The 24,946-nt window shown below is 36.5% G+C and overlaps 1 protein-coding gene across 1 annotated transcript in view; it reads left to right on the forward strand.

Annotated features, from left to right (window-relative positions):
• The window catches only part of LanA (laminin subunit alpha), a 1,191,635-nt gene that overhangs the window by 798,964 nt on the left and 367,725 nt on the right, over positions 1–24,946 (forward strand). Inside the window, exons 39-40 of the mRNA XM_090391815.1 lie at positions 12,749–12,860; positions 12,976–13,143. Coding sequence (XP_090247941.1) covers positions 12,749–12,860; positions 12,976–13,143 — 280 coding nt within the window. The remainder of the gene's footprint in view (positions 1–12,748; positions 12,861–12,975; positions 13,144–24,946) is intronic.

Below are 24,946 nucleotides of genomic sequence, written 5' to 3' on the forward strand. Positions count from 1 at the left end.
TATTCTATTTGAAGGTGAATAAACTCAGTCAATGTGATAATTTCATCTCTCTCTCTCTCTCTCTCCTCTTATTTTTGATACTCCTGGTTTATAAATAGTCATAGCAGTTCATTTCTTAGTCTAATCTTACCCATGCTACCTCTCATCAGTGGCTTCTCCTCTCCTGCTCATGCCCTCACTTTTATAACCCTTTACCCCATATTAGCTCACCAGACTCAGCTACTTCTCATATAACAGGTCATCCCATTCATATGCTCAGGAGACAGCTTGCGGGTGTAGCGTGGAATGAGGAGTTAGCTGGAAAACAGATCAATGCAGCTTGGGGGATTTTCAAAAACTATCTACTAGATGCAATGTCTAAATGTATTCCAAGGGTGAGAAGGTTAAATAAGGTAAGTGTTAGATGGATGAATAAAGAGATTAAGCATGCAATACAGAGAAAAAGGGCATTATGGAGGCAGCATAAGAGAGGTGGAAATAACCAATTCCAAAAGACGGCAAGGCAAGTGACTTGGTTGGTGAGGGTAGCTAAAGAGAGAGTTATGAACAGCAGTTAGCTAATGAAGCCAAAAAGAATCCTAAGGAGTTCTTTCGATATGTAGCCAGCAAAAGAGAGAATGATTATGGAAGGATGACATTGATTGGAGAAAATGTATAAAGACAGCTGTTGCAGAAGGTGTGGTGGAGATAATTAATGAGCAGTTCATAAAGGTATTTCAATCTTGTGAATGTGACTTCATGGAGAGATTGAGAGCAGTTGATGATGGCAGAAGAGAGACTGACTGTAAGTGAGCAAGAAGTGTATGGGGAGTTGAGCAAACTAGATGTAAATAAGGCTCTGAGACTTGATAATATATCACCACATATTCTGAAAGAATGTGCCAGAGAGTTGACGCCGGCCTTGACATATTTTTTTAATACGAGTCATGCACTTGGTCAAGTTCCCAAGGAGTGGAAGGAGAGCAAGATTGTGCCACTTCATAAAGTAGGTGATCGAACTCAAGCATCAAATTATAGTCTTATCTGTGTGTCAGGTGTTGTGGTTAAGTTGTTGTAGAAGCTTGTGAGAAATAGGATCCAGAGTTGGGTTGACAACAATGATATTATCTATGGAAAGCATGGATTTGCTAAAGGGAGATATTGTTTTAGTAATCTACTTACTTATTACAATAAAGTGACTGCTTCCTTGGACAGATGAGAGGGATACACAGTGATATACTTTGATTTTGCAAAACCTTTTAATAGAGTATCTCATGATAAATTGATAGTCAAACTAGAGCAGATGTGGATGGATATTAGATTAGTGCATTGGATGGGAGACTGGCTATGAAATAGTTATCAATATGTTGTGTATGGGGAGGGAGGGGGAGCGATATCCAGGAAAATAAAGTTACTAGTGGTGTGCCCCAGGGGTTTGTTTAGGGCCATTGCTGTTTAACTTTTATATTAATGATACTGGTGAAGTATTTGGATGGAGATATTGAGTTGTTTGCAGATGATGCAAAGTTGGGATGAACCATGAAGAGTTGAGAAGATGTTGTGTCCTCACAAGAAGAATTGAATAAATTGAATGATTAGGTATGGGAATGGGGATGTGAATTCAATGTTGCAAAATATAACGTTTTATTATTTGGAAAACAAAAATGGGATGCAGAATTTATACTTAGTGAGGTTATATTGTCAGACTTGTAGGAAATAAGAGATCTGTGGGTGATAGTAGATAAGGATCTGAAATTTAGGGGACACACAGCCAAAATTGTGAAGAAAACACAAAGGCTTCTGGGAATGATGTGGAGGACACTAACTTGTAGAAGTAGAGAGATTCTTGTTCCATTGTATAATGCTTTGATTAGGCCACACATGTACTATTGTGCCCAGATTTGGTCACCTGGTTTTTAGAAGGATGAAGAGATGTTGGAGAGGGTCCAGAGGTGACTAACTAAGGTAGTTTCTAACCTCTGAAATGTCGAGTATGAGGAAAGATTGAGAAGATGCAACTTGCAGAATCTGGTGGATAGGAGGAAGAGGGGAGATATGATAGAGACTTATAAGTTATTAAGGGGTTGTTATAGGATTGATGCTGGAGAGAGTTTATTTTTCAGTTGGTTAGAATATAATAAATTTAGTTTAATCCTTTATCCAAGTATGAGCAAACAAAGTTTGCGCTTGAAAGTATCTTCAGGACTTGGGTAAGGTGGTACAACACCAGGCACTCCTTACAAAGGTGGAGCAAGCTACCATCACTCCTATCTCAGTATCTCTCCCATAATTCCAGAAGAAACTGGAATATGAGAGGAGATTAGCCCTGAGATCCAAAGAAAATCCTAGGAAATTTTTTAGATATGTAGCCAGTAGGAGAAGAAATGACTGTGGAAGAATGATATTCCAGGATAAACATGGGAATAGAGTGACTGATGCAGAGGACATAGTGGAATTGTTCAATGAACACTTTATTGGAGTATTTCATTCTGGAGGATTCAATTTTAATACTAGAGGGATAGGGCAGGTTCGAGGTTTAGAAGTACAGGAGGAGAGTATGTTTCAAATACTGAGTACTCTGGATGTCAGTAAAGCTGTGTGACTGGATGGTATTTCATCACAAGTTTTTAGAGAATGTGCTAGGGACTGAGCATGCCTTTGACCTGGCTTTTCAATGAAAGTCTGGCTGCGGGAAAGGTGCCCATGGAATGGAAGGAAGGAAGGTAAGATAGTGTAACAAAGGTAAGAAGGTAAGACTTGCATAAGGGTGGTAGCAGAGAGGAAGTGTCTAATTATAGGCCAGTTTGCTTGTCATCAGTAATTGTTAAGATCTTGGAAAAATTAGTGAGGGACCGAAGAGCATTAGATGAGAGAAAGGCATATACTGCCATTTTCTTAGACTTAGCAAAGGCATTTTACAGGGTGCCACATGATAAGCTGATATTTAAGTTGCAGCATATGGGTCTGGATGTCAGATTGGTCAACTGGATTCAGGATTGGCTGTCCGATAGGTATCAGAGAGTTGTGTATGGTGGGACACTTTCAAGGAGGCAGAGGGTTACAAGTGGGTTCCCACAGGGCTCAATACTGGGACCTATATTGTTTAACCTTTATATCAGTGACATTGTCAGTGGATTGCAAGGGGAAATTCAGTTGTTTGCGGATGATGTGAACTGGGAAGGGTTATTAGTAATAGTGCAGAAGTGGTAGCCCTGCAAGAGGATTTGAATAAGCTTGACTGGTGGGCAAATGAATGGGGGGTGTCTGTTGGTTTAATGCAGCAAAATGTAAGGTCTTGAGGTTTGCGAAACATCAATGGGATGCTGCATATTCTATGGGAGGAAGTATAGGTTATACTGGAGTAAGTATAGGAGACATGAGATCTGGGGTTGATGATTGACAGAAACTTGAAATTTAGGGGACATATTGTAAAGGTGATGAAGGTAACACAGAGGATTGCTGCAATAATGAGAAGAACACTGACCAGCAGAGATAAAACGGTTATCATTCCATTGTATAAGTCTCTGATCAGACCACACTTAGACTATTGTTCTCAGATTTGGTCCCCAGGATTTGAAGGGGATAAAATAACTGTGGAAATGGTACAAAGGCAGATAACAAAGATGGTTTCAGGACTGTACCATGTTAGTTATGAGGATCGGCTGACCGAATGTGAACTGCAGAGTTTGGTGGATAGAAGAAGAAGAAGGAGAGGTGATATGATTGAGACTTTTAAACTGTTGAGAGGCGGTTACCGGGTTGACACTGGGGAGTTCTTTCGCTTGGTTGAACAGCTGGAAGGAGTGATGATAAGAGGCCATCCCTGGACGTTATGAAAGGAAATTGTTTGCAAGAGGGTGAGGAGTGGTTTCTTTGCATGGAGGGTGGTTGAACCATGGAATGCATTGCCTGATGGAATGGTGAAAGCGAGAATGGTCAATGAGTTTTAGAAGTGGTATGATAGACTTTGTGTTTCTCAGAGGGGAATCTCCCCTCTATGAGTCTTGATAGACTTTGTGTTTCTTAGGAAGGACCTTCCTTGATGAGTCTTTTGACTCCATGGAGGCCTGAATAATAATAATAATAATAAAAAGTAAAATGAAGCTTTATTATGGATAATGAACAACAGCTAAGCCTTTCTTTACCTTTAACACGTTCGCTGCCAACTACGAGTATACTCGTTGGTAAACCAGCTACACAAGCCAGCTACGGGTATACTCGTATGACGCTTTCCGCCGGCAACGAGATTACCGTACTGACCTTGAAGAAGTGAAATTGCTTGGCGTACGGGAACAGTCTATGCCGAAGTAGCATGGCAGCGAACGTGTTAAGGACCTTGTTATCCTCAAATGCTATTCACCTCTAAAAACTTCCCACTAATAACTGATTGTTAGTGTTTTCATGATGTGACCAACTATTTTTGTGTTCTGAAGATGCTCAGTATAAAACCAGCAGAATATTTTTTTAAACTAAATAAATCCATTTTGTATTCACTTTGTTCCTGTGGTGTTGTGAATTTAACTGGAGAATGTCATTTAAAAACTGCCAAAACTTAAGCTAATCTACATGTCAGATTATTAAGAATATGTGTAAGGTATAATATGTTTACAACCTTTTATGGTTGGGATTAACATTCAGGATAAAAAAAGAACGGTTACTGTTCTTTTTTTATGGAAATCTAGTTATATATAACTGATTATCTAAAATTGATGATACTTTTCTTAGAAATAACTACAGATCCATACATGTATTATTATTATTATTCGTGACACCTCCAAGGAGTTCGAAGACTCATCGCGGGAGGACACCTACAACTGTCTCGACCACTACACCGAACCTCTACTACAAATCATCTCCATCAACGCCATCTACCTCCATCACCACCACAACTAGTATTTTTTATCTGTAAATTGCGTGTGTTCTGAAGGGCCAATTTGTCTGTATGCAGGATGAAAAACCAGAGTTTCTAGGAGAAAAACCCTGCTACTTCAGTATGAGATTGGCTAACTCACCTTCGATTGAAATCATCCAGATAAAGATTCCTCCCGTCGCGACGAGATCAGTCAGTTATTCTCAAACTTTTAAAACTTGATGACATGGTTTTACTTACCTGCCCTATTTTGCTGTTCCTTAACAAAATACAGCAAAATTGGTGGATTGAGTAGTGGAGACGGACAGTTGGTACCCTCCCTTGATGAGTCTTTGGACTCCCAGGAGGTGTCGTAATAATAATAATAATATTTATTAGATGTGACTTCTCCATACTTTCCTTGAGCCATTTATTCTTCTCTTTATTAATCCCAGAACTTTCTTCGATTCCAATTGTTTTCCCTACATCCCAAGATTTCCCCCCTTTCCTTTTTGTCTCTACACGCATTCACATCTTGGAACATCAACCCTTCTCATGCTTTTTCCACATCTACTGATAGTTTCCCTGTTTGACTTGCACACTTGTTCTTTCATTCTTTACAATTTACTCACTTCTTCATTCATAAGCACCACTTCAGCCTCTCGTTCCTTACCTTCCTGCTCTTCCACATTGCTTCTTACTTGCTCAGATTCATTCTCTGCACTCATTATTCTCTCTTCTTGCAACAGTCTCTCCAAATTACTCAGACAGAAACCACTCAAATGTAGTCCATTGCTCTTATACAGTTTAATTCTTCCTTCAAACTCATTCCACAACCATTAACAAACTGCACTCTTTCTCTTCACACACATTTCTGCTGACATATGATTCATAATTCTTGTTCTCCACCTCATCTCATCACTGTCATACCTGGGCAACACACTGACTACCTTTCCTATCACACTATTATCTTTTATCCTTCTCAACAACCTTCTGATATCGAGCCGTACATTCTCCTTGTTCCCAGTCAATCACTCTATTCATTTTACCTTCCATATAACAAATTGTGAATCTTTCTTGTTTACAACACTTCTAATAATTGAATAAGTGGCATACAATACCATCTGCAGGTGTTTTGTTACCTTTTTCATACCGATATCATTTGTTTTCATCTTTTTCACTCTTCCATAGAAATTTCCAGTTCTCTTGATTTCACTCTGCATCTACTTCATCTTCACTATCTCAGCTTTCTGATCACTGTTTTTGCTATCATTCACTCTCACTATTTTATTGTCAGTCATACACACTTCTTTGGCATCAATCCTGCCTGCCACCCCTACCATTAATTGCACTGTTTTTCAACATCATTATTGCCTACTTTATCGTTAATTTCATTCTGTTTTTTTAATGTCATAATCGCCTGCTTTATTGTGAATCAAACATTTTTCCTTGCTATCATGTCCACACATTATATGAACATTTGCGCAATCTTCAGCTGCTGTGTGAGTTATGATGGCATATTTCCAACTCATATGAGGGGTGGTCTGAAACATTCTCGGCCTCAACCGTAGATGGCAACACTATCAGCAAGATTTTTTTTTTCTAAGTTGGTACATCTGTCATAAGAATCCATGTGAAATTTCAAGTCATTCTATCAAGTAGTTTCTTTATACAGTTGTCTGAAGCAAGAATGCTGTCTGTATCCCTTGAAATGGATAAAATTGAGTATCATGCAGTTATAAAATTCTTTTTAAAAGAAGGTTTAATGCCAAGAGAAATTCATTCGAAGCTCATAAAAGTTTATGGGCAATCTTCTCCTTTGTTTTCAACAATTAATAAATGGGCTACCGAGTTTAACATGGCCATACCAGCCTTGAAGATGATCCATGTGAAAGATGTCTGAAACGTGTAACAACATCAGAAATCATTGATCAAGTGCACGATATGATATTAGATGACCAGCGAGTCAAAGTGAGTGAAATTGCTGAGGCTATAGGCATTTCAAAAACACATGTAGGATATATTTTGCATGAAGAATATGAAAAAGCTTTTGCAAGATGGGTGCCACGCTTGCTCACAGCAGATCAAAAACGCACTCGCATGAAAATCTCTGAACAGTGCTTGGAGTGTTTTAACAAGAATAAAACTAATTTTGTGCATCTATTTATTACTATGGATGAGACCTTGATTCACTATTACACACACCAGAATCCAAATAGCAGTCAAAACAGTGGAGAGAAGCCGGTTGTTCAGCACCAAAGAATACATAGTTGGTTCTATCAGCAGGAAAGATCATGGCATCGGTGTTTTGGGATGCAAAAGGCATTTTGTTTATTAATTATCTTGAAAAGGGTAAAGCAATAACCAGGGAATATTATTTCAATCTTTTAACCAGACTAGACGAAAAAATTTGTGAGAAAAGACCCAGTTTGTAGAAGAAAAAAATCATCTTTCGTCAGGACAATGCACCTGCCCACAAAGGTGTTTTGGCAATGGGAAAATTAAGGGATCTGCACTATGAATTGTTGGAACATCCACCTCATTCCCCAGATTTGACTCCCTGTGACTTCTGTCTCTTCCCAAAACTAAAACTCTTGCTCGTGGTCAGCGTTTTTTTCAAATGCAGAGGTAACTACAGCTGTAGAGGGGTATTTTGCAGATCTTAGAGAACCACTACAGGGACTGGATAATGGTTCTAGAGCATTTGCTGGAATAAATGTATTAGTCTTAAAGGAGATTATGTTGAAAAATAAAAATAATTTTGAAATTATAAATTTGTTTTTTCATTGTCAGACCGAGAACTTTTCAGACCACCCTCGTATTTAAACTCATATTTAAGCAAGTCTCATCAGAAGATTGCATTTCCTTTATACCCATACTCATTCTTTTCTGTTATTTAGCCTTTTGACATAAATATCCACGCCTTCCCACACATATATACTTCATTTATGGCACTGTACAATTTTTGAGACATCCACAGTGTTTACTTTGTTTATGTTCTGCACATACCTATACAATGATTTGCCTTTCACTGCTATGATATGTTGTATCAGTGTGCTAACATAAACAATGAATTTATTATAATATTGCTTAAGATATTTGAACACCTCATTGCATACTCAAGTATTTCATATTAATAATTAATCTACAATTCAGACAATACTGGCACACATTTAAATATAAAATTTACTTATCTTGTTGCAGCCCACATGATGACTGATGTTTAATTCACACCACCTAGCACCATAATATTGTTATATTAACTGCCTGGGATATATCATCTCATGTACAGTTCAAGATAAATTTACAACCTTTTGTGGGTAGGAGTCGCACACTCCCATATCATCTATATGTGATTCTCACATTGGTCCCTATTATACCAGTCATCACATCATCTCTACCTGAATACACCCTCACAAAGTGATCATTCTATAATCCAACTCTTTATTCTACCACTCTGCTAATGGAATGCTGCACATAAATGTTTTGCTAACATTCACAATAGTTATCCTTCCATAATCATTCTTCCTCATGCTCCCCACACAGTGAAAGAAATCTGAGAAAAGTGCTTTCACTCTGTAGGAAGTACAAAGAAACTAGTATTTCCTTAAGCATACTTTGACTAATTTCCTCTCTTAATATAATAGTAGTCTTCTTATCATTTTGTTCACTTTTGTTACCTGTGTTTTTGTACTATTCATCTGTCTTCATAGTACTTTTCTCTTTAGATTGGCTCCACAATTTATTATTATTATTATTATTATTATTTTGCAGCTCTTGCTTAATGACATTACTCATCCATAACTTCCATGTGATTATGCAGAATCTGATACTGCTATCCTTTAGCATCTCCTTGTTTGTCTATTTCTTCTGCTCTGCTAATATTTTCTGTTGCAGTTTGGTTATGCCATTGCACTGCTTCATGCTTCCTGCTAAGTTTATCATAATCGCTCTGTATTTCACAAATATGCATATACATGTTTCTAAAAGCAAAAGGAATGACAGTCAAAGTATGCTTCTTCAGAAAATCGTTTAACATGAGGAAGACTAAGCTTTAAATACTGTAAATTTCTAAATTTTTTTCCTTTGTGATATCAGTCCATTTTGAATGGATCTTATATCTGTATTATTGTTTCTCTATGATAGGTCAAAACTATTTAAAATGCTTGCTCAAATATTTCATATATTAAATGAAACACTTACATGTAAGTGTACATATGCAGGTTTGTTTAAATGTATTAACCTGTAATTGATGCAGATGTCAAGGGAAATCTATGTTTATGAGGGTTGTTTGAAAAGTTTGGTAAAAAAAATAAGTTAAAAACACATTTTTTGGAAAAAATCACCTTTATTTCTCAACATAGTCTCCATTGAGGTCTACACATTTGGTCCAGCGAGTTTCCAATTTTTTCATCCCATCTAAAATCAGGATTTTTCAAATTGGGCAAAATAGTCATTTTGCCCAATTTTGCCCAGTTTCCACGGATGATCTCTGGTTCTCCCCTGATCTCCCACTATTCTCTGTAGAACTTCTCCACCATTGATCTTATAACAACCCCTTACCAACTTGTAGGCCTCTATCATATCTCCCCTCTTCCTTCTCTCCACCAGAATCTGCAATTTACATCTTCTCAATCTTTCCTCATACTCAAAATTCCAGAGGTCAGAAACTATGATGTCTGTTGAAAGGGTCCAAAGGCAACTTAGTCAGTTGCCTTTGGACCCTTTCCAACATCTCTTCATTATTCTGAAAACCCAGTGACCAAATCTGGGCACAATAGTCCATGTGTGGCCTAATCAATGCCTTATACAACGGAACAAGACTCTCCCTACTTCTACATGTCAGTGTTCTCCGCATCATTCCCAGAAACCTTTGTGTTGTCTTCACAATTTTGGCGATGTGTCCCCTAAATTTTAGATCCTTATCCACTATCACCCCCAGATCTCTTATTTCCTCTACCTCCAACAATACATTATTACCAAGCATAAATTCTGCATCCCATCTTTGTTTTCCAAATTTTAAAACCTTACATTTTGCAACATTGACCACACATCCCCATTTCCGTGCCCAATCACTCAATTTATTCAATTCTTCTTGCAAGGCCACAACATCCTCACTGCTCTTTATGGTTCATCCCAACTTTGCATCATCTGCAAACAACTGAATATCTCCATCCAAATCTTCGCCAATATCATTAATATACAAATTAAATAGTAATGACCCTAAAACAGACCCCTGAGGCACACCACTAGTGACTTTCCTTTTCCTGGATATCGCACCCCCATACATAACTTGTTGATATCTATCAGATAGCCAGTCTACAATCCAATGCACTAATCTAATAACCAACCACATCTGCTCTAGTTTGACTGTCAACTTATCATGAGGTACTCTATTAGAAGCTTTTCCAAAATCCAAGTATATTACTGTGTATCCTTCTCCTCTGTCCAAGGAAGCAGTCACTTTATTGTAATAAGTAAGTAGATTACTAAAACATGACCTCCCTTTAGCAAATCCATGCTGTCCATCAAAGATTATACCATTATTGTCAACCCAACTCTGGATCCTAGTTCTCACAAGCTTCTCCAACAACTTAACCACAACACCTGACACACAGATAGGCCTATAGTTTGATGTTTGAGTTCGTTCACCTCCTTTATGAAGTGACACAATCTTGCCCTCCTTCCACTGCTTAGGAACTAGACAGAGTGCAAGAGTCATATTAAAAAAATATGTTAAGGCAGGTGCCAACTCTCTGGCACATTCCTTCAGAATATGCAGTGATATATTATCAAGTCCCACAGCCTTATTTACATCAAGTTTACTCAACTCCCCAAGCACCTCTTGCTCACTTTCAGTCAGTCTCTCCTCCCCATCATCAACTGCTCTCAATCTCTCCATGAGGTCACATTCACAAGATTGAATGATCTTTATGAAGTGCTCATTAAGTATCTCCACCACACATTCTGCAACAGCTGTCTTTATATCATTTTCTCCAATCAATGTCATCCTTCCATAATGATTCTTTCTTTTGCTGGCTACATATCAAAAGAACTTCCTAGGATTCTTTTTGGCTTCATGAGCTAACTGCTGTTTATACCTCTCTTTAGCTACTCTCACCAACCAAGTCACCCTCCTTGCCTGGTCTTTGTAGACCTCATGAAATTGGTTATTTGCACTTCTCTTATGCTGCCTCCACAATGCCCTTTTTCTCTGTATCACATGTTTAATCTCTTTATTTATTCATCTCACACCTACCTTATTTAACCTTCTCACCCTTGGAATACATTTAGACATTGCATCTAGTAGATAGTTTTTGAAAATCCTCCAAGCTGCATTGATCTGTTTTCCAGCTAACTCCTCATTCCACGCTACACCTGCAAGCTGTCTCCTGAGCTCTTCATAATCACTCCCTCTTGTAGTTCCACATATACCCTTTTCTGACAGGGGTCCTCGCACTGCTGGCAACCATGCAGGTAATCACCTCTTGGTCACTCTCACCAATTGGTGGATGATTTGACACCTCATTTATAATTACATCCTCTGATGAGATGATCAAATCCAAGACCCTTAATCCTCGTGTGCCCTCTGTTACATACTGTCTGAGGTAGTTATCCTTCAAAAATTCAAGAAACTCATTTTCTTTACTTCCAGTTGCTATCTCATCATTCCAGTCTATATTGCCATAATTAAAATCACTCATAATGATCACCCTTTTCTTATTTGCTTGGCTAATTATACTATACATTTCGCTATCACCACCATCACCATTACCTGGTCTATAACCACATCCCACCAAGTATTTGATTCTATTCTGTTCACCTCTATCTCACACTATACTGCCATCGAAACCACTGGCACTATTTCCATCTTGCATCTCTACTTTGTATGGACATAACTCTTTCTCTATCATCAATAGCATTCACCCCTCCCTTTTTACCCCTTCTATCCTCATGAAACACATCACACCCTTCCAACTCTATTCCTGTCAGGATGTCATCCTCATCTAACCATGTCTCACTTATTCTGACTATCTTTGGGTGAACAGGCACAATTAGTACAACCATTTCATATGCCTTGTTTCTTATATTTCTAGCATTGGTATTCAAATACAGCAGCTCATTTCTGGATCTACAGCTAGTTCCACTGATACCACTCGCTCAATGTGATCTCTCCATGCTAGACTGGGACCATTTCCCTTTCTGCTTCTTCATTTTAGAACCCTTTTCAATTCCACCTATTTCCCCTTGATCCCTGGTGATCCCATTCCTTTCTTGCCTACACATGCTCTCACCTCCTCTAGGAGCATCCACCTTTCTCACGCTGTGTACCCCTGTCCATGCTGAGCCTCCCCTTTCCCTGCTCCTCTTGCACACTCATTCTCTCATTTTCTATACTCACACCACTCACTTCCCCATTCATATCCACTTCTTCAATCTCTCCTGTCTTACTCTCCTGCTCTTCCACATTACTCCCCTCTCGATCTGATTCATTCTCTCTATTCACTTCTCTACCTTCCAGCAGCAGTCTCTCCAAGTGACTTATACCATAACCACTTAGATGCAGTCCATCACTCCCATACAGCTCACGCCGTCCCTCAACCTCATTCCGCACACATTAACAAACTGTACTCCCATCTCCTCACAGATTTCAGCCAGCTACCCAAAAGGAAGATTGTAGTTGTATTAAGGAATGAGACTTCAAGCTGGTGAAAGAGGGTTCCTCATAATACCTTCAATTCATTGTTGTCACTTGACATTTTGAATTGCTTGTTCACAAATGATGATCTGTTAGTTTCAGATTGAAATATCTTTATTTATAAAGTATTATTAAATTTCTTGTGTCTGCATGTTTCGAGTAATTGTACTTTTCATGATATCTATTTTTCGATAAATTTATAAATTTTAAAATCATTACAGGTTAACAGAACAATTGATCACTCCAAAGGCATCAGTTTTAATGCAGATGAGACCAGAAATGATGCACTTGATGTAGAGACACTTATATCAGAAGCAGTAAGAAAATCACAGGGTAGTTTTCTTTCTTTGTTTATTTTTATTCCAATTGTATTTAAACTTATTTAATAAAATTACAAAAAAAGATGTATAGATAGTCATTTGTACTTACTTAAATATTTTATTTTCAGGTCTTGTTAAAGAGCTTGAAAAATTGGCAGAAAGCTTGTTAGGAACTTTAGGCCCTAGCCTTGACAGACTTATAAATGAAGCAGAATACATGCTTAATGATATCAAACGGAAAGATTTTGAGCCAGTTAAGAATAGAACACTAGTAGAAGTTCAGCTTGCTGATGAATGTAGGTGTTACTTTTAAATGTCATAATAAAATACTGTTTAATAAAAGTTATGATATAGAACAATGAGGTTTGATATAATTTTATTAGCTTGTATAATTTTAAATATAAAATAATTCATTCATTGTAAAAAATTCAATTCATGGAAAAAAAAAAAGAGAGTGGAATAGAATAGAATAGATATATATTTCCATTATTTTCATCTAGAATAGTATATATAACACTTCACACCTGCTGCTCTAGAGGGAACATGCTTAGTTGGATTAAAGGCATCTAGACCCATTCATCACTAGTAAAATGCCATCACTCTTATTGGAGGCCTGAACTGGCAATGCATGTTTGGTCCTCAGACCAAGAGCTCCAGCTTCTTTTCTACCTTCTTCAAACATGCAGAGTGTGTGATGATACCCCTTCAAGGGTGTGGTAATTCAAAACTTCCTCCATTTCAGGGGTAAGAATAGGGTTTCCGGGCAGGAATTCCCTCCCGTCCATTCTCGGGAATTTTTTTCATTTCCTGTTCCCAAATCCCGAGAAAATTTGGTTGGGAAATCAGGAAAAGTTTTAATAAATACATATTTTAATATTTTTTTATAGATTGTCTGTAATAAATGAACTGGTTCGCAAATAAAATTTATTTAAAATGTTCTAACAGTAATATTTTAAATAAATAAATATTTCATGTTCCAACTCAAGCATTAGTATTTAAAAAAAAAAATATATATATATATATATAAATACTTGAGTTGGACTTTTGGTGTGCTTATCAATTCATTCCAGTTAGCAATAAATCACCACTGTTCTCTTCAAATGCAAGACTTTCTTAAGCCAGAATACTGGATACAGGTAGCCTTTTGTTATTTCTTACTCCTGTGGAGAAATGATAAGAGAGAGAGCATTTCTAATGTGTCAGCACGTTCACGTTCCTTGCACGTTCCTATTTTAATATTTTTTAATAGATTGCCATCACAATGAGTAAAGAGTATAAAGAATGTTGGGAATATTTTAGAAAAGATAAAGATAATGAATCAGCTCGTTGCCAGATATGCTCCAAAACTTTGCAATGCAAAGCATCATCAACCAGTGGTCTATATAGGCACCTAGTATATATTCATGGAATGAAAAGGAAAAAACAGTCTGAATTGAATAATGATGAGCCAATGCCTTCATCTTCTAAGAGACAAACGACAATTTTACATTATGTCAAGGGACTGGATTTAGAAGACACCGTAAGCAAATTTAGCAGCCTTGGATGGGATATCAGTCAACACTATCACAAAAAAGTGAGTTTATTAGGGAAAGTTTCATAAGCAAAGGAATGCAGTTGCCAAGAAGTACATCTTCAGTTATGACACTAATACATAATTGTTATAATAAAGTGAAACAACTGTACATCCAGAAATTGGAAGTATTCAAATGTGATAATAAAAAACTGAGTATTTCAATAGGTGAGTGGGCCAGTTGCAAGAATCGCAGATACAAATGTTCATGTATACTGCAATGAGACCTCTATGAACCTTGGTTTAATAAGAATACATGGGAACTGTCCTGCGGAAAAAGTGTTATCCTTGCCTCAGGAAAGATTAGAAAACTTTCAGTTAAAACTTGAAAGTGATGCAGTTGCAATTACAAGTGGCGGTGCAGCTGTTATGGAAAAATTCGGAAAATTATCACCGACTATTCAACAGTACTGCTACAACCATCGCTATATCTAGCTGTAACAAAAGTATTTTGTGTTAAAAAGTTGAAAGGTGAAGCAGCAGTAACTTGTAGCTGTGATCGTGAATTCAATACAGATTCTGAATATGATAAAGATGATAACAGTGATTCTGAAATAGATGGTGTGGCCCGAGCTGATCAGTATGATTTGCAAGATGATCTATCTTCGGCAATTAGCAGCATACGAAGAATTATGAAAATATTTAAATATTCTCCAGTAAAAAATTCTCTTTTGCAGAAAGAAATAACCAAGAGTGAAACGAGGGAACTAGAAGTCATTTTGGACTGTAAAACACACTGGAACACACTGGCGAGAATGATAGAGAGACTTTTAAATATCGTAAATCCAATTAAGACTGTTTTACGAGAGCCGAAACTTGAACACTTACGGAAAGAAGAGTATTATGAAATATTGAGAGATATGTTGAATTGCTTACAACTTGTAAGATTAGCAGTTGAAGCCTTAAGCAATAGAGAAGCTAATATTCTCACAAATGAAGGAATTTTTAAGTTCCTGTTCAGTAATTTAGAAAAACAGAATTCTTCAATGAGCCAAATGCTTTTAAAGGAAATAAAATTTAATTGGTTAAACATAGAAATAGAGAGTATGTGTCTCTCACAAAGTACTTGAGCAACGTTAGTTGTTTATGTGAGATGGAAGAGGATGAATTTTTTGCCTTGTCAAGTAAGAATGAAATTGCACGATTGGCGAAGTCATTAATGGAAAGATTTTAAAGGAACATTTACAGCAGAAGTTCCAATAAAAGAAATAAAGGATGTCCTTACAGAGAGTTCTGACATTAAATCTCAGAATCTGATCTGAAGAGTGAATTGACTAAAGCAATATCAATTTCGACATCAAAGCCCTATGCATGCAGACAAAATATTTGCTTCTCTAAGGAAGGAAATTAACTTATATGAAGCAATGCATTCTCTCACTCCCAACTTGAAGATGCTTTTAGATGCACTCTAACCAATTCGACCAGTGTCTACAGAAAATGAAAGAAAATTTTCCACATCAAGTATATTTGTTACGAAGCGAAGATCATGATTGTCTGATCGGGCAATTAATGCTCTATGTTTCTTAAAGTTTCATTTTAAAAATGACAAATAAAATCTATTTGAAGTATTTTTTAATTTTCAAACAAACAATATTTGCATTTGTTTTCTATTAATGTTTAATTTAATAAATAAAATATTTAAATGAGATTGGGAATGTTAATACATTGTATGATGTATGTAAAAACTCACTGTATACTATAAGGTTTGGTTAAATAAAGTTTGCATTAATTACATTGTTTATATTTTGAGAAAACCTGAAATATAACAGAAACCTAGCCAAAATGATACCGTAGTGATCCCTGTTTAGTGCTCAGGGTAAGAGATGCGCTAGTCATGAAATTCCGGTCGACCTCTGTTTAGGAAATTTGATTTACTCATTTTTTGCTTCAACCTTTTACATGTAGGAGTGTCTTGAAACCTCTGAAAGACTGCGCCAGTGCCACAAACCCCAGTTGCCCCACCTTCTCTACTGCTTTTCTGTTTATTAACATTTACTGTTATAGCCATTATTACAGATGATCAACGAAAATTAAATAAAAAATATTATTTCGGAATTTCTCGGGAAATACGATTTCCCGTTCTCGATTCCCAAAGGTTCCAAAATGTCAGGAATTTGAAAACACTAGGTAGGAATAAAGTTGTTCTGCAAGCTGGCTGCCAGATAGTGTATGGTAAAAACTAAATGGTAATGTGGTATGAAGATTCCCAATAATCTGGTGCATAATCCTGCCAACTCTACATCCCCAGACTATTTGTGGAGAGAGAGAAGTAGTGGTTTGTGAAGAGGGGACACTGTTGAGGCCACATTATGCAGAGGAGACTCAATGCTCTTTATATGGGCAACATATCTAAGACTCTATTTCATGTCCCAAGTCTTTATTTTGCTTTTATAAAACTATCATAGTAAATTCAGATGTATTGCATTATGATTAAAACAAACTTCCCTCAAAAAGTATCCTCTGAAATTTTAAAAAACAAAAAATGTTACGAACAAAAACAAAAATCTCTCTCACATCCATTTTACCAATGTTTGTAGCATAAACACTATCTTAAATGATGTGCATCTCCACCTAGACATCCTTGGTTTCTTGTTTTGACCAAACCCCAAATTGCAGCTTCAACAACTACAGCCCACCTTAATTGTCCAGGTTACACTCTGTAAGCTTCCATCTGCCATAAGAGTGGCATATATTGCTTTTGAGCAGTCAAATGTCCTTCGACAGAAGATGTCATACCTGCTCAAACTTTGTCTTTTTTTACTTTTATTGGATCAAGGTTTCCTTGCTCTAATATGTCTTATTATTATTACCCTAAGGCCCCATGGAATCAAAGACTCATATAGGAGATCCCTTTGTCATCATACTGTGCCTTAAAAACATCCAAATTCTCTGCAGACACCACTCTCTTAGGTAAGGCATTACCATCATTCACAACTATGCATGCAAAAAAACTGCTTCTGACTCCTTTGTTCACACTCTCCTTATTCAGCTTCCAGGGATGACCTCTGGTTCTCCCCCCTGATCTCCCACCATTTTCTGTAAAACCTCTTCAACATTGATCCTATAACAACTACTTACTAACTTGTAGGTCTTTATCATATCATCCCTTATCCTCCTATCCACTAGACTGTAAATTGCATCTTCTCAACCTTTCCTCATATTCGACATTCCAGAGATCAAGAAACTACCTTAGTCAGTCACCTCTGGACTTTTTCAACCTCTCTTCGTCCTTTTGAAAACCAGGTGAATAAATCTGTGTACAGTGGTCCATGTGTGTCCTAATCAAAAACTTATACAATGCAATGGAACAAGAATCTCCCTACTTCTACAAGTCAGTGTCCTCCATCATTCCCAGAATTAATTGTGTTGTCCTCACAATTTTGAAAATGTGTCCTCTAAAATTTAGATCCTTATCAACTATCACCCCGAGATCTCTTATTTCCTCTGCTTCCAACAATGTATCCCCACCAGGCATAAATTCTATATCCCATCTTTGTTTCCCAAATTTTTAAACCTTACATTTTGCAAAATTGAACTGGCATCCGCATTTTCATGTCCATTCACTCAATCCACTCATGTCTTCTTGTAAGACCACATAGTTCATCCTTATTTTGCATCATCTGCAAACATCTGAATATGCCTATTCAAATCTTTGCCAATATCATTAACATACAGGTTAAACAGCAATTGCCCTAAAATAGACCCTCTGAGGCATACCATTAATGACATTCCTTTTCTGGGATATTGCTCCCCCCATACACAACTTGCTGATACCTATCAGATAACCATCTCCAATCCAATGCACTAATCTCATATCCAATCGCATCTGCTCTAGATTGACTATCAACTTATCATGTGGTAATCTATCAAAATCCTCTGCAAAATCTGAGTATACTACTGTGTATCCCTCTCCTCTGTCCAATGAAGCCATCACCTTGCTGTCATAAGTAAGTAGATTTCTAAAGCATCATCTCCCTTTAACAAAACCATGCTGTCATAAGAGTGGCATATATTGCTTTTGAGCAGTCAAATGTCTTTCAACAGAAGATGTCATACCTGCTCAAACTTTGTCTTTTTTTACTTTTAATGGATCAAGGTTTCCTTGCTCTGTTATGTCTTATTATTATTACCCTAAGATCCCATGGAATCAAAGACTCATATAATCAAAGATAATACCATCGTTTTCAACCCAATTCTGGATCTTGGTTCTCATCAGCCTCTCCAACACTTTAACCACAACAACAACTGACACACAGATAGGCCTGTAATTTGATGCTTGAGTTCTGTCACATCCCTTATGAAGCATCACATTCCTGCCTTCCTTTCACTCCTTTAGAATTTGACACAGTGCAAAACTCATATTAAACAAATATGTTAAGGCAGATGCCAACACCCCGACACATTCCTTCAAAATGCATGGTGATATATTATCATGTGCCACAACTTTATTAACAACAGGTTTGCTCAATTCCCTATATACTTCTTGCTCACTCACAGCCAGTCTCCTCCTTTGCAGCAGCATTTTCTCAAAACAGTTCCATATGACCATAATCGTTATATTTATGCTGGCTACTACATATCAAAAGAACTTGCTAGGTTTTTTTTGGAGTGATTAGCTAACTGCTCATACCGAACTTTTGCTACCCTGCCAACCAAATCGCCCTCCTTGTCTGTTCTTTGTATTCCTCATGGAATTCATTATTACCACTCCTCATATGTTGCTTCCATAATGCTTTTTCCTCTGTATCCAATGTTTAATCTCTTCCTTCATCCATTTCACACCAACCTGATTTAACCTTCAGATCTTTGGAATACATTTAGACACTGCTTCCAAAAGAAAGTGCTGAATTAAGAATTGGTTTCTTGCTTATGACCATGAATTTAGTTTTAGTGATATTTATTCTCAATCCCATTTTTTCGCTCTCTTCCTTCACTAGTTCAAGAAGGTTTTGAAGATCCTGAATATTGTCAGCCAGAGGTGTGTCATCAGCATATCAGATGTTATTGATGATTTCACCATTTACAATAATCCCTTCCTCTCTTCCTTTTAAGATTTTTTGAAATATGGTATCTGAGTATATGTAAAAAAAAAAGAAGAAAAAAAGGAGAGGCAACAGCACAAATCATTACCTTACTCCTTGTTCGATGTTAATGGAATCTGTAATAATGTCATCAACTTGAACAGATGCCTTTTGGTTCCAAAATAATTTTGATGATCTTGATGTCTTTACCACCTAATCCAATTCTTTTTAATAATTCAATCATTTTAGTAGATTCACGTACAATTCATTGCAGGAAAATGAATCGTGTTGCAGACAATTCATCATGGGAAAAATTTATTGCAGGGAAAATTCATTGCGGATGGATTCATTGTGGGAAAAATTCATCGCGTGAACTATTTATTGCAGAAAAAATTCGCGTAAAATGTTATCCTCGAGAAAAGTGAAATGATATTGCATTGATACATGAATCATGAAATACATAATGATACATGAAATACATTGATACATGAAAAGTAAATGCAGTGCAAAATAAATTTCACAAAATATAGTTTTTTTATGTATTTATGTATTATTTATTTAGATTTAAATTAGATTTGCATAATATTTTTATCTTATACAGTGAAAGTGATATTTTATTGATCAGTGAGTTTCCTAATTTCTGTTTTGTCTTAAAAAGTTTTAAATATTCTTTCTTATTTAGATAACTACAGGTTCTGTTGATGGAATATTAATATTTACAAAACTGGAATAGAGAAAGGGCACCGTATTTAAGAATATTTATTCTATGAACCATTCACTGTTTTTCTGTGCACTTAGACACCCATCCAGATGTGACACACATACACACACACACACAAATTTTATCTGAACTAATTCAGAAGATGACGTGTTTCTGTTATTGAATACACATGTATTTTGAAAATGACTCAATTTTCCTACATAGGAAAGATTTGTTGTGCGCTGTTATCATTTACAGATCTAGTTTAAGATCATGGTGCACTTTTGAGTAATTATTATTATTCAGTCTTCATGGAGTCAAAAGACTCATCGTGGAGGTCCTTCCTAGGAAACACAAAGTCTATCATACCACCTCCTTGAGCTCATTGACCGTTCTTGCTCTCACCACTCTATCAGGCAATGTATTCCATGGTTCAGCCCCCCCCCCTTTATGCAAAGAAACCACTCCTCACTCTCTTGCTCACAGCTTCCTTTCATAGCTTCCAGGGATGCTCTTTGTCCTCCTCCTTCCCCCTGTTTTACCAAGCGAAAGAACTCCCCAGTATCAACCCTGTAACTACCTCTCAACACTTTACAAGTCTCCATCATATCACCTCTCCTTCTTCTATCTACCAAACTCTGCAGTCCACCATTCCCTCAGCTGATCCTCATAACTAACATTGTACAGTCCTGAAACCATCTTTGTTATCTGCCTCTGTATCCTTTCCACAGTTAATTTACCCCCTTCAAATTCTGGGAAACAATTTTGAGAACAATAATCTAAGTGTGGCCTGATCAGGGTCTTATACAATGGAATGACAAATCTTTCATTTTACAATGGAATGGCTGAAGTGTGCTATTAATGGAAAGCCATTAATAGCACACTTAATTGTCTGTCAGACCGTACCAAATCTTGTTCTCTGTTCACTTTTGCATCAGTCATTTTTGTTTTTGACTGCCCACTTTTGGGGTCATCATTCACATCTTCTCACCCACCTTTGAATCTCTTATGCCACTCAAAGACACTTGAGTTTTACAGAGCATCCACACCATACGTCACTTTCCACTGCTTCAACGTTTCAGTAGCAGTTTTGCTAATTTTCACACAAAATTTGATGTTAATGAGCTGCTCCAAATTTTGATCCCACTTTTTTACACCAAAGTTTACACGCAGATCTCTTGTTTTTGCAATAGTCAACTAGCAAATGGCTCTATCAGCTTGAGGTTTACATATGCATTAGTTAAAACATGTACCAACATGATTACTCACGTGACTCCAACCAAATCACTCCATGGGTGACACCACACTGCCATTTCGGGAATTAAATTGTCACACCGCGTATATTTGAGCCTAGGTATTAGAAATCTTCTACTTTTTCTAAACATTAGTTGCATTCTATAATGATGGGACCTTGTACTATATTTGTGAGTATTTTAATTTTATTTTAGTTAACTATCAATCCAAATATTTTTGCTGCTTGTTAGTTTGTCAAAGTGTTGTTTTTGGCTAAAGATGAGTCTATTAATACTATATCATCTGCATAGCTGAGGTTGTTAGCTGGTTGAGTTGGTTGTTAACAACATGATATTTCTGATTACAGTTTACTTTTGAATGGCTCACATGAGAAGTAATTAATTATGTATTTCACTTTGGGAGCATCCATCCATATATTTTTTTTTCCAGTAAAAAAGACTAAATATAAAATTTAAAATTTCTTAGTGTCATAAAATACTAGTATTGGAGGAAAAGGTAAAGACTAGTATTGAAGCCACAGATGGCAATTTAGTTATGCTGATTTATATCATTATGATAGCATTTATATAATTTTGTTATCATTTTTTTTAATATAATTATTCAAAATTGCACCTATGATCTTAAACTAGCTCTGCAAACAATAGCAGCATGCAAGATGTATTTACTATGCAAGAAATGTGCAGTGATTTTCAAAATACACATGCATTCAATAACTGAAACACATCACCTTCTCAATTAGTTCAGATAAAAAATATATCACACTTGGATGGATGTCTAAATGCGCAGAACAGAAAAATAGTGAACAGTTAGGAGAATAAATATTCTTAAATATTGTGACCTTTCTCCCTAACTATTCTTAAATATTTTGTTCTCCCTAATAACTATTCTAACTATTAATAGAATAGTTAATAGGAATATGTAAATAGTTAACTGTAAATATTAGTTGGATATAACTATTATCCCTAAATATTCTTAAATATGGTGCTCTTTCTCCTTAACCATCCTATCCTGATTTTGTAACAATTAATATGCCATCTACAGCACCTGTAGTAAGAAAGAATATTAATAACTTTATATGGAATAAAAATTTCACAATCTAAATATAATCAAAATAATAAATAATTAAAATATTTCTTTTTTTTTTCATATATTGGAATGATATGAAACAGAATTTCAAATTTTTCTTGCAATGAATTTTCTCAGCAGTGAATTGTCCGGACATGATTTTAGTATGTTGGCCTTTCTCAAAGTTGATGAAGCAAATGAATACTTCCTTGTTTTGGTTACTACATTTGTGGAATAAGATTTGGAAACAGAAAAGAGCCTATCTCATTCTTAAACTGCTTCTAAAGCTGAATTGGGTATCACTGATTTTATCATCCTTTTTGGGATATTATTTCTCCCTTATTTTTTCGAAGGATACATTTTCCCCCCCTTAAATATACCTGAGGTCTCTTTCAGCTTTTTGTGTAGATTAAAACTGTCATGCTTTTCCTTTAGAAATTCTGTTTCTTTACATTTTTCATTCATCCAGATTTGTTTTGATTCTTTGATCTTGTCTTTAATAATTTTCTGAACCTCTTTATATTTTGTTGGACTATGATATTTTATATGATCTGCATTGATCCATGACAGAAAGAATTTTGTCTGCTATCCAGTCTTTCTTTTTTACTGAGGACACAAAGTATTGGCACATTTCTCTATGAAGACAGATTTTAATTTGTCCCATGATTCATCAACCCTCATGACATCATCATTCTTGATAAGTGCTATCTCTTGATTCAGATCTTGACTCAGTTTTTTTCTTATCTCTGGTTTTTTTTTTAACTTTCCTAGATCAAACCTTTTTTGTTGATGTTTCTTAAGTATAACTTTCAGTCTAAGTTTTAACACTGTCACCAGTAGATTATGATCAGAAGCACCGCACTAGGATAGGTTTTTGTACTCTTTATGGAACTTCAAAAATCGCTGATTAATTAGCAAGTAATCAATTTGGTTTCTGATTATATTTGTATTATTATCCTGTGGTGATTGCTAAGTCTTTTGGGGTGGTAGCATAAACCATGTGTTTTTGATTATTAGTTCTTCTTCTTGGCAGAATTGAATAAGATGGTCTCCTCTCTCATTTCTCGTTCCCAGTCCATGTTTGCCAACTATATCTCTACTTCTACCTTTCCCAGCATTAGCATTATGTTAATATCACCTTTTTAACATTCTACCTTTCCCAACATTAGCATTATGTTAATATCACATTTCTTTGTATTTTTCATTAGTTCTTTAATTGATCATAAAATTCTTCAATCTTGGTATCATTCTCGTCAGCAGTAGGGGCATAAACCTGTATAAGATTGATACCCAGTGGTTGACCTTTCAGTTTTAATAACATCATCCTATCTGAGTAGAGGAATAAGATCAACAGTGACTTATTGGCATCTTTGTTTAATATTATTCCAACTCTGTTTTGATGATTTTTTCACTGTTTCCAGAGTGGTACATTATAGTGGTGCATGGAGGGTGGTTGAACCATGGAATGCATTGCCTGATGGAGTAGTGAAAGTGAGAACGGTCAAGGAGTTCAAGGAGTGGTATGATAGACTTTGTGTTTCTTAGGGGGGACCTCCCCTTGATGAGTCTTGATAGACTTTGTGTTTCTTAGGAAGGACCTCCCACGATGAGTCTTTTGACTCCATGATGTCAAAAGGCCTGAATAATAATAATAATAATTATCATTTTATCAACTTAAATTTTGCCTGACCCTGGCCACCTAATTTCACTCATTCCTAAATTCCCAATTCCATTTCTTTTCATTTCATGAATAGTGTTCCTTAGCTTACCTGCTTCATACAGGGTTTTGACATTCCAGGTTCCTAGTTTTAGTGGACACATTTTGAGCCTGGGGATTCTTTGAACCCCTGTCCCATTTAAGGGATGCTGGGAACTTTGGGCCATTTGGGATGTTCTTGCAATGGTGGCAGGGGTGCGCCGACCATGTGTGCAATGCACACAGGCACCAGGATAGTAAAGGCGCCAGAGAGGAGGAAATACTTTTAAAAAAGAATGTTTTTTTAAAGTGATTTTTTTATTGGAGGGGGGGGGATAGAGGCGGCAATTAAAGTTTTGCACACAGGCACCGGACACTACTGGCGTGGTACTGGGTATAGGGGCACCAACTAAAGTTTTGCACACAAGTGCTGGACACGACTGTCATGCCCCTGAATGGTGGTAAGGTTAGTTTGGAGAGAATAGAGTAGTAGTTTCTCCATTTGTTTTCTACTCTGCAGCATTACAGATATACACAATAAACTGCATTGCCATCTACAATTTTCTAATCAAAAGATTTATTGTCATCATGAGACTTCAACCTTATGTCAGTACTGATAAAGCTGCTTTCCTTTGTCAAAGGACTGAAATCTTTAATTTTCCTTTTAACCCTAGGTTAAAAGCAGGTACTGACAGCCAGAGACAACTGAGCCAGGTTGTTTGTGGAGGTCTGCTCCTCTGAAGATTCTTCCCCACATTTCACCATTGGGATATGAATCCTCTTCCACTGATTT

Source organism: Typopeltis vanoorti, chromosome 4 (genome assembly GCF_054136105.1).
Source record: "Typopeltis vanoorti isolate ZY-2024b chromosome 4, IOZ_Tvanoo_1.0, whole genome shotgun sequence".
NCBI classification, from domain to species: domain Eukaryota; kingdom Metazoa; phylum Arthropoda; class Arachnida; order Uropygi; family Thelyphonidae; genus Typopeltis; species Typopeltis vanoorti.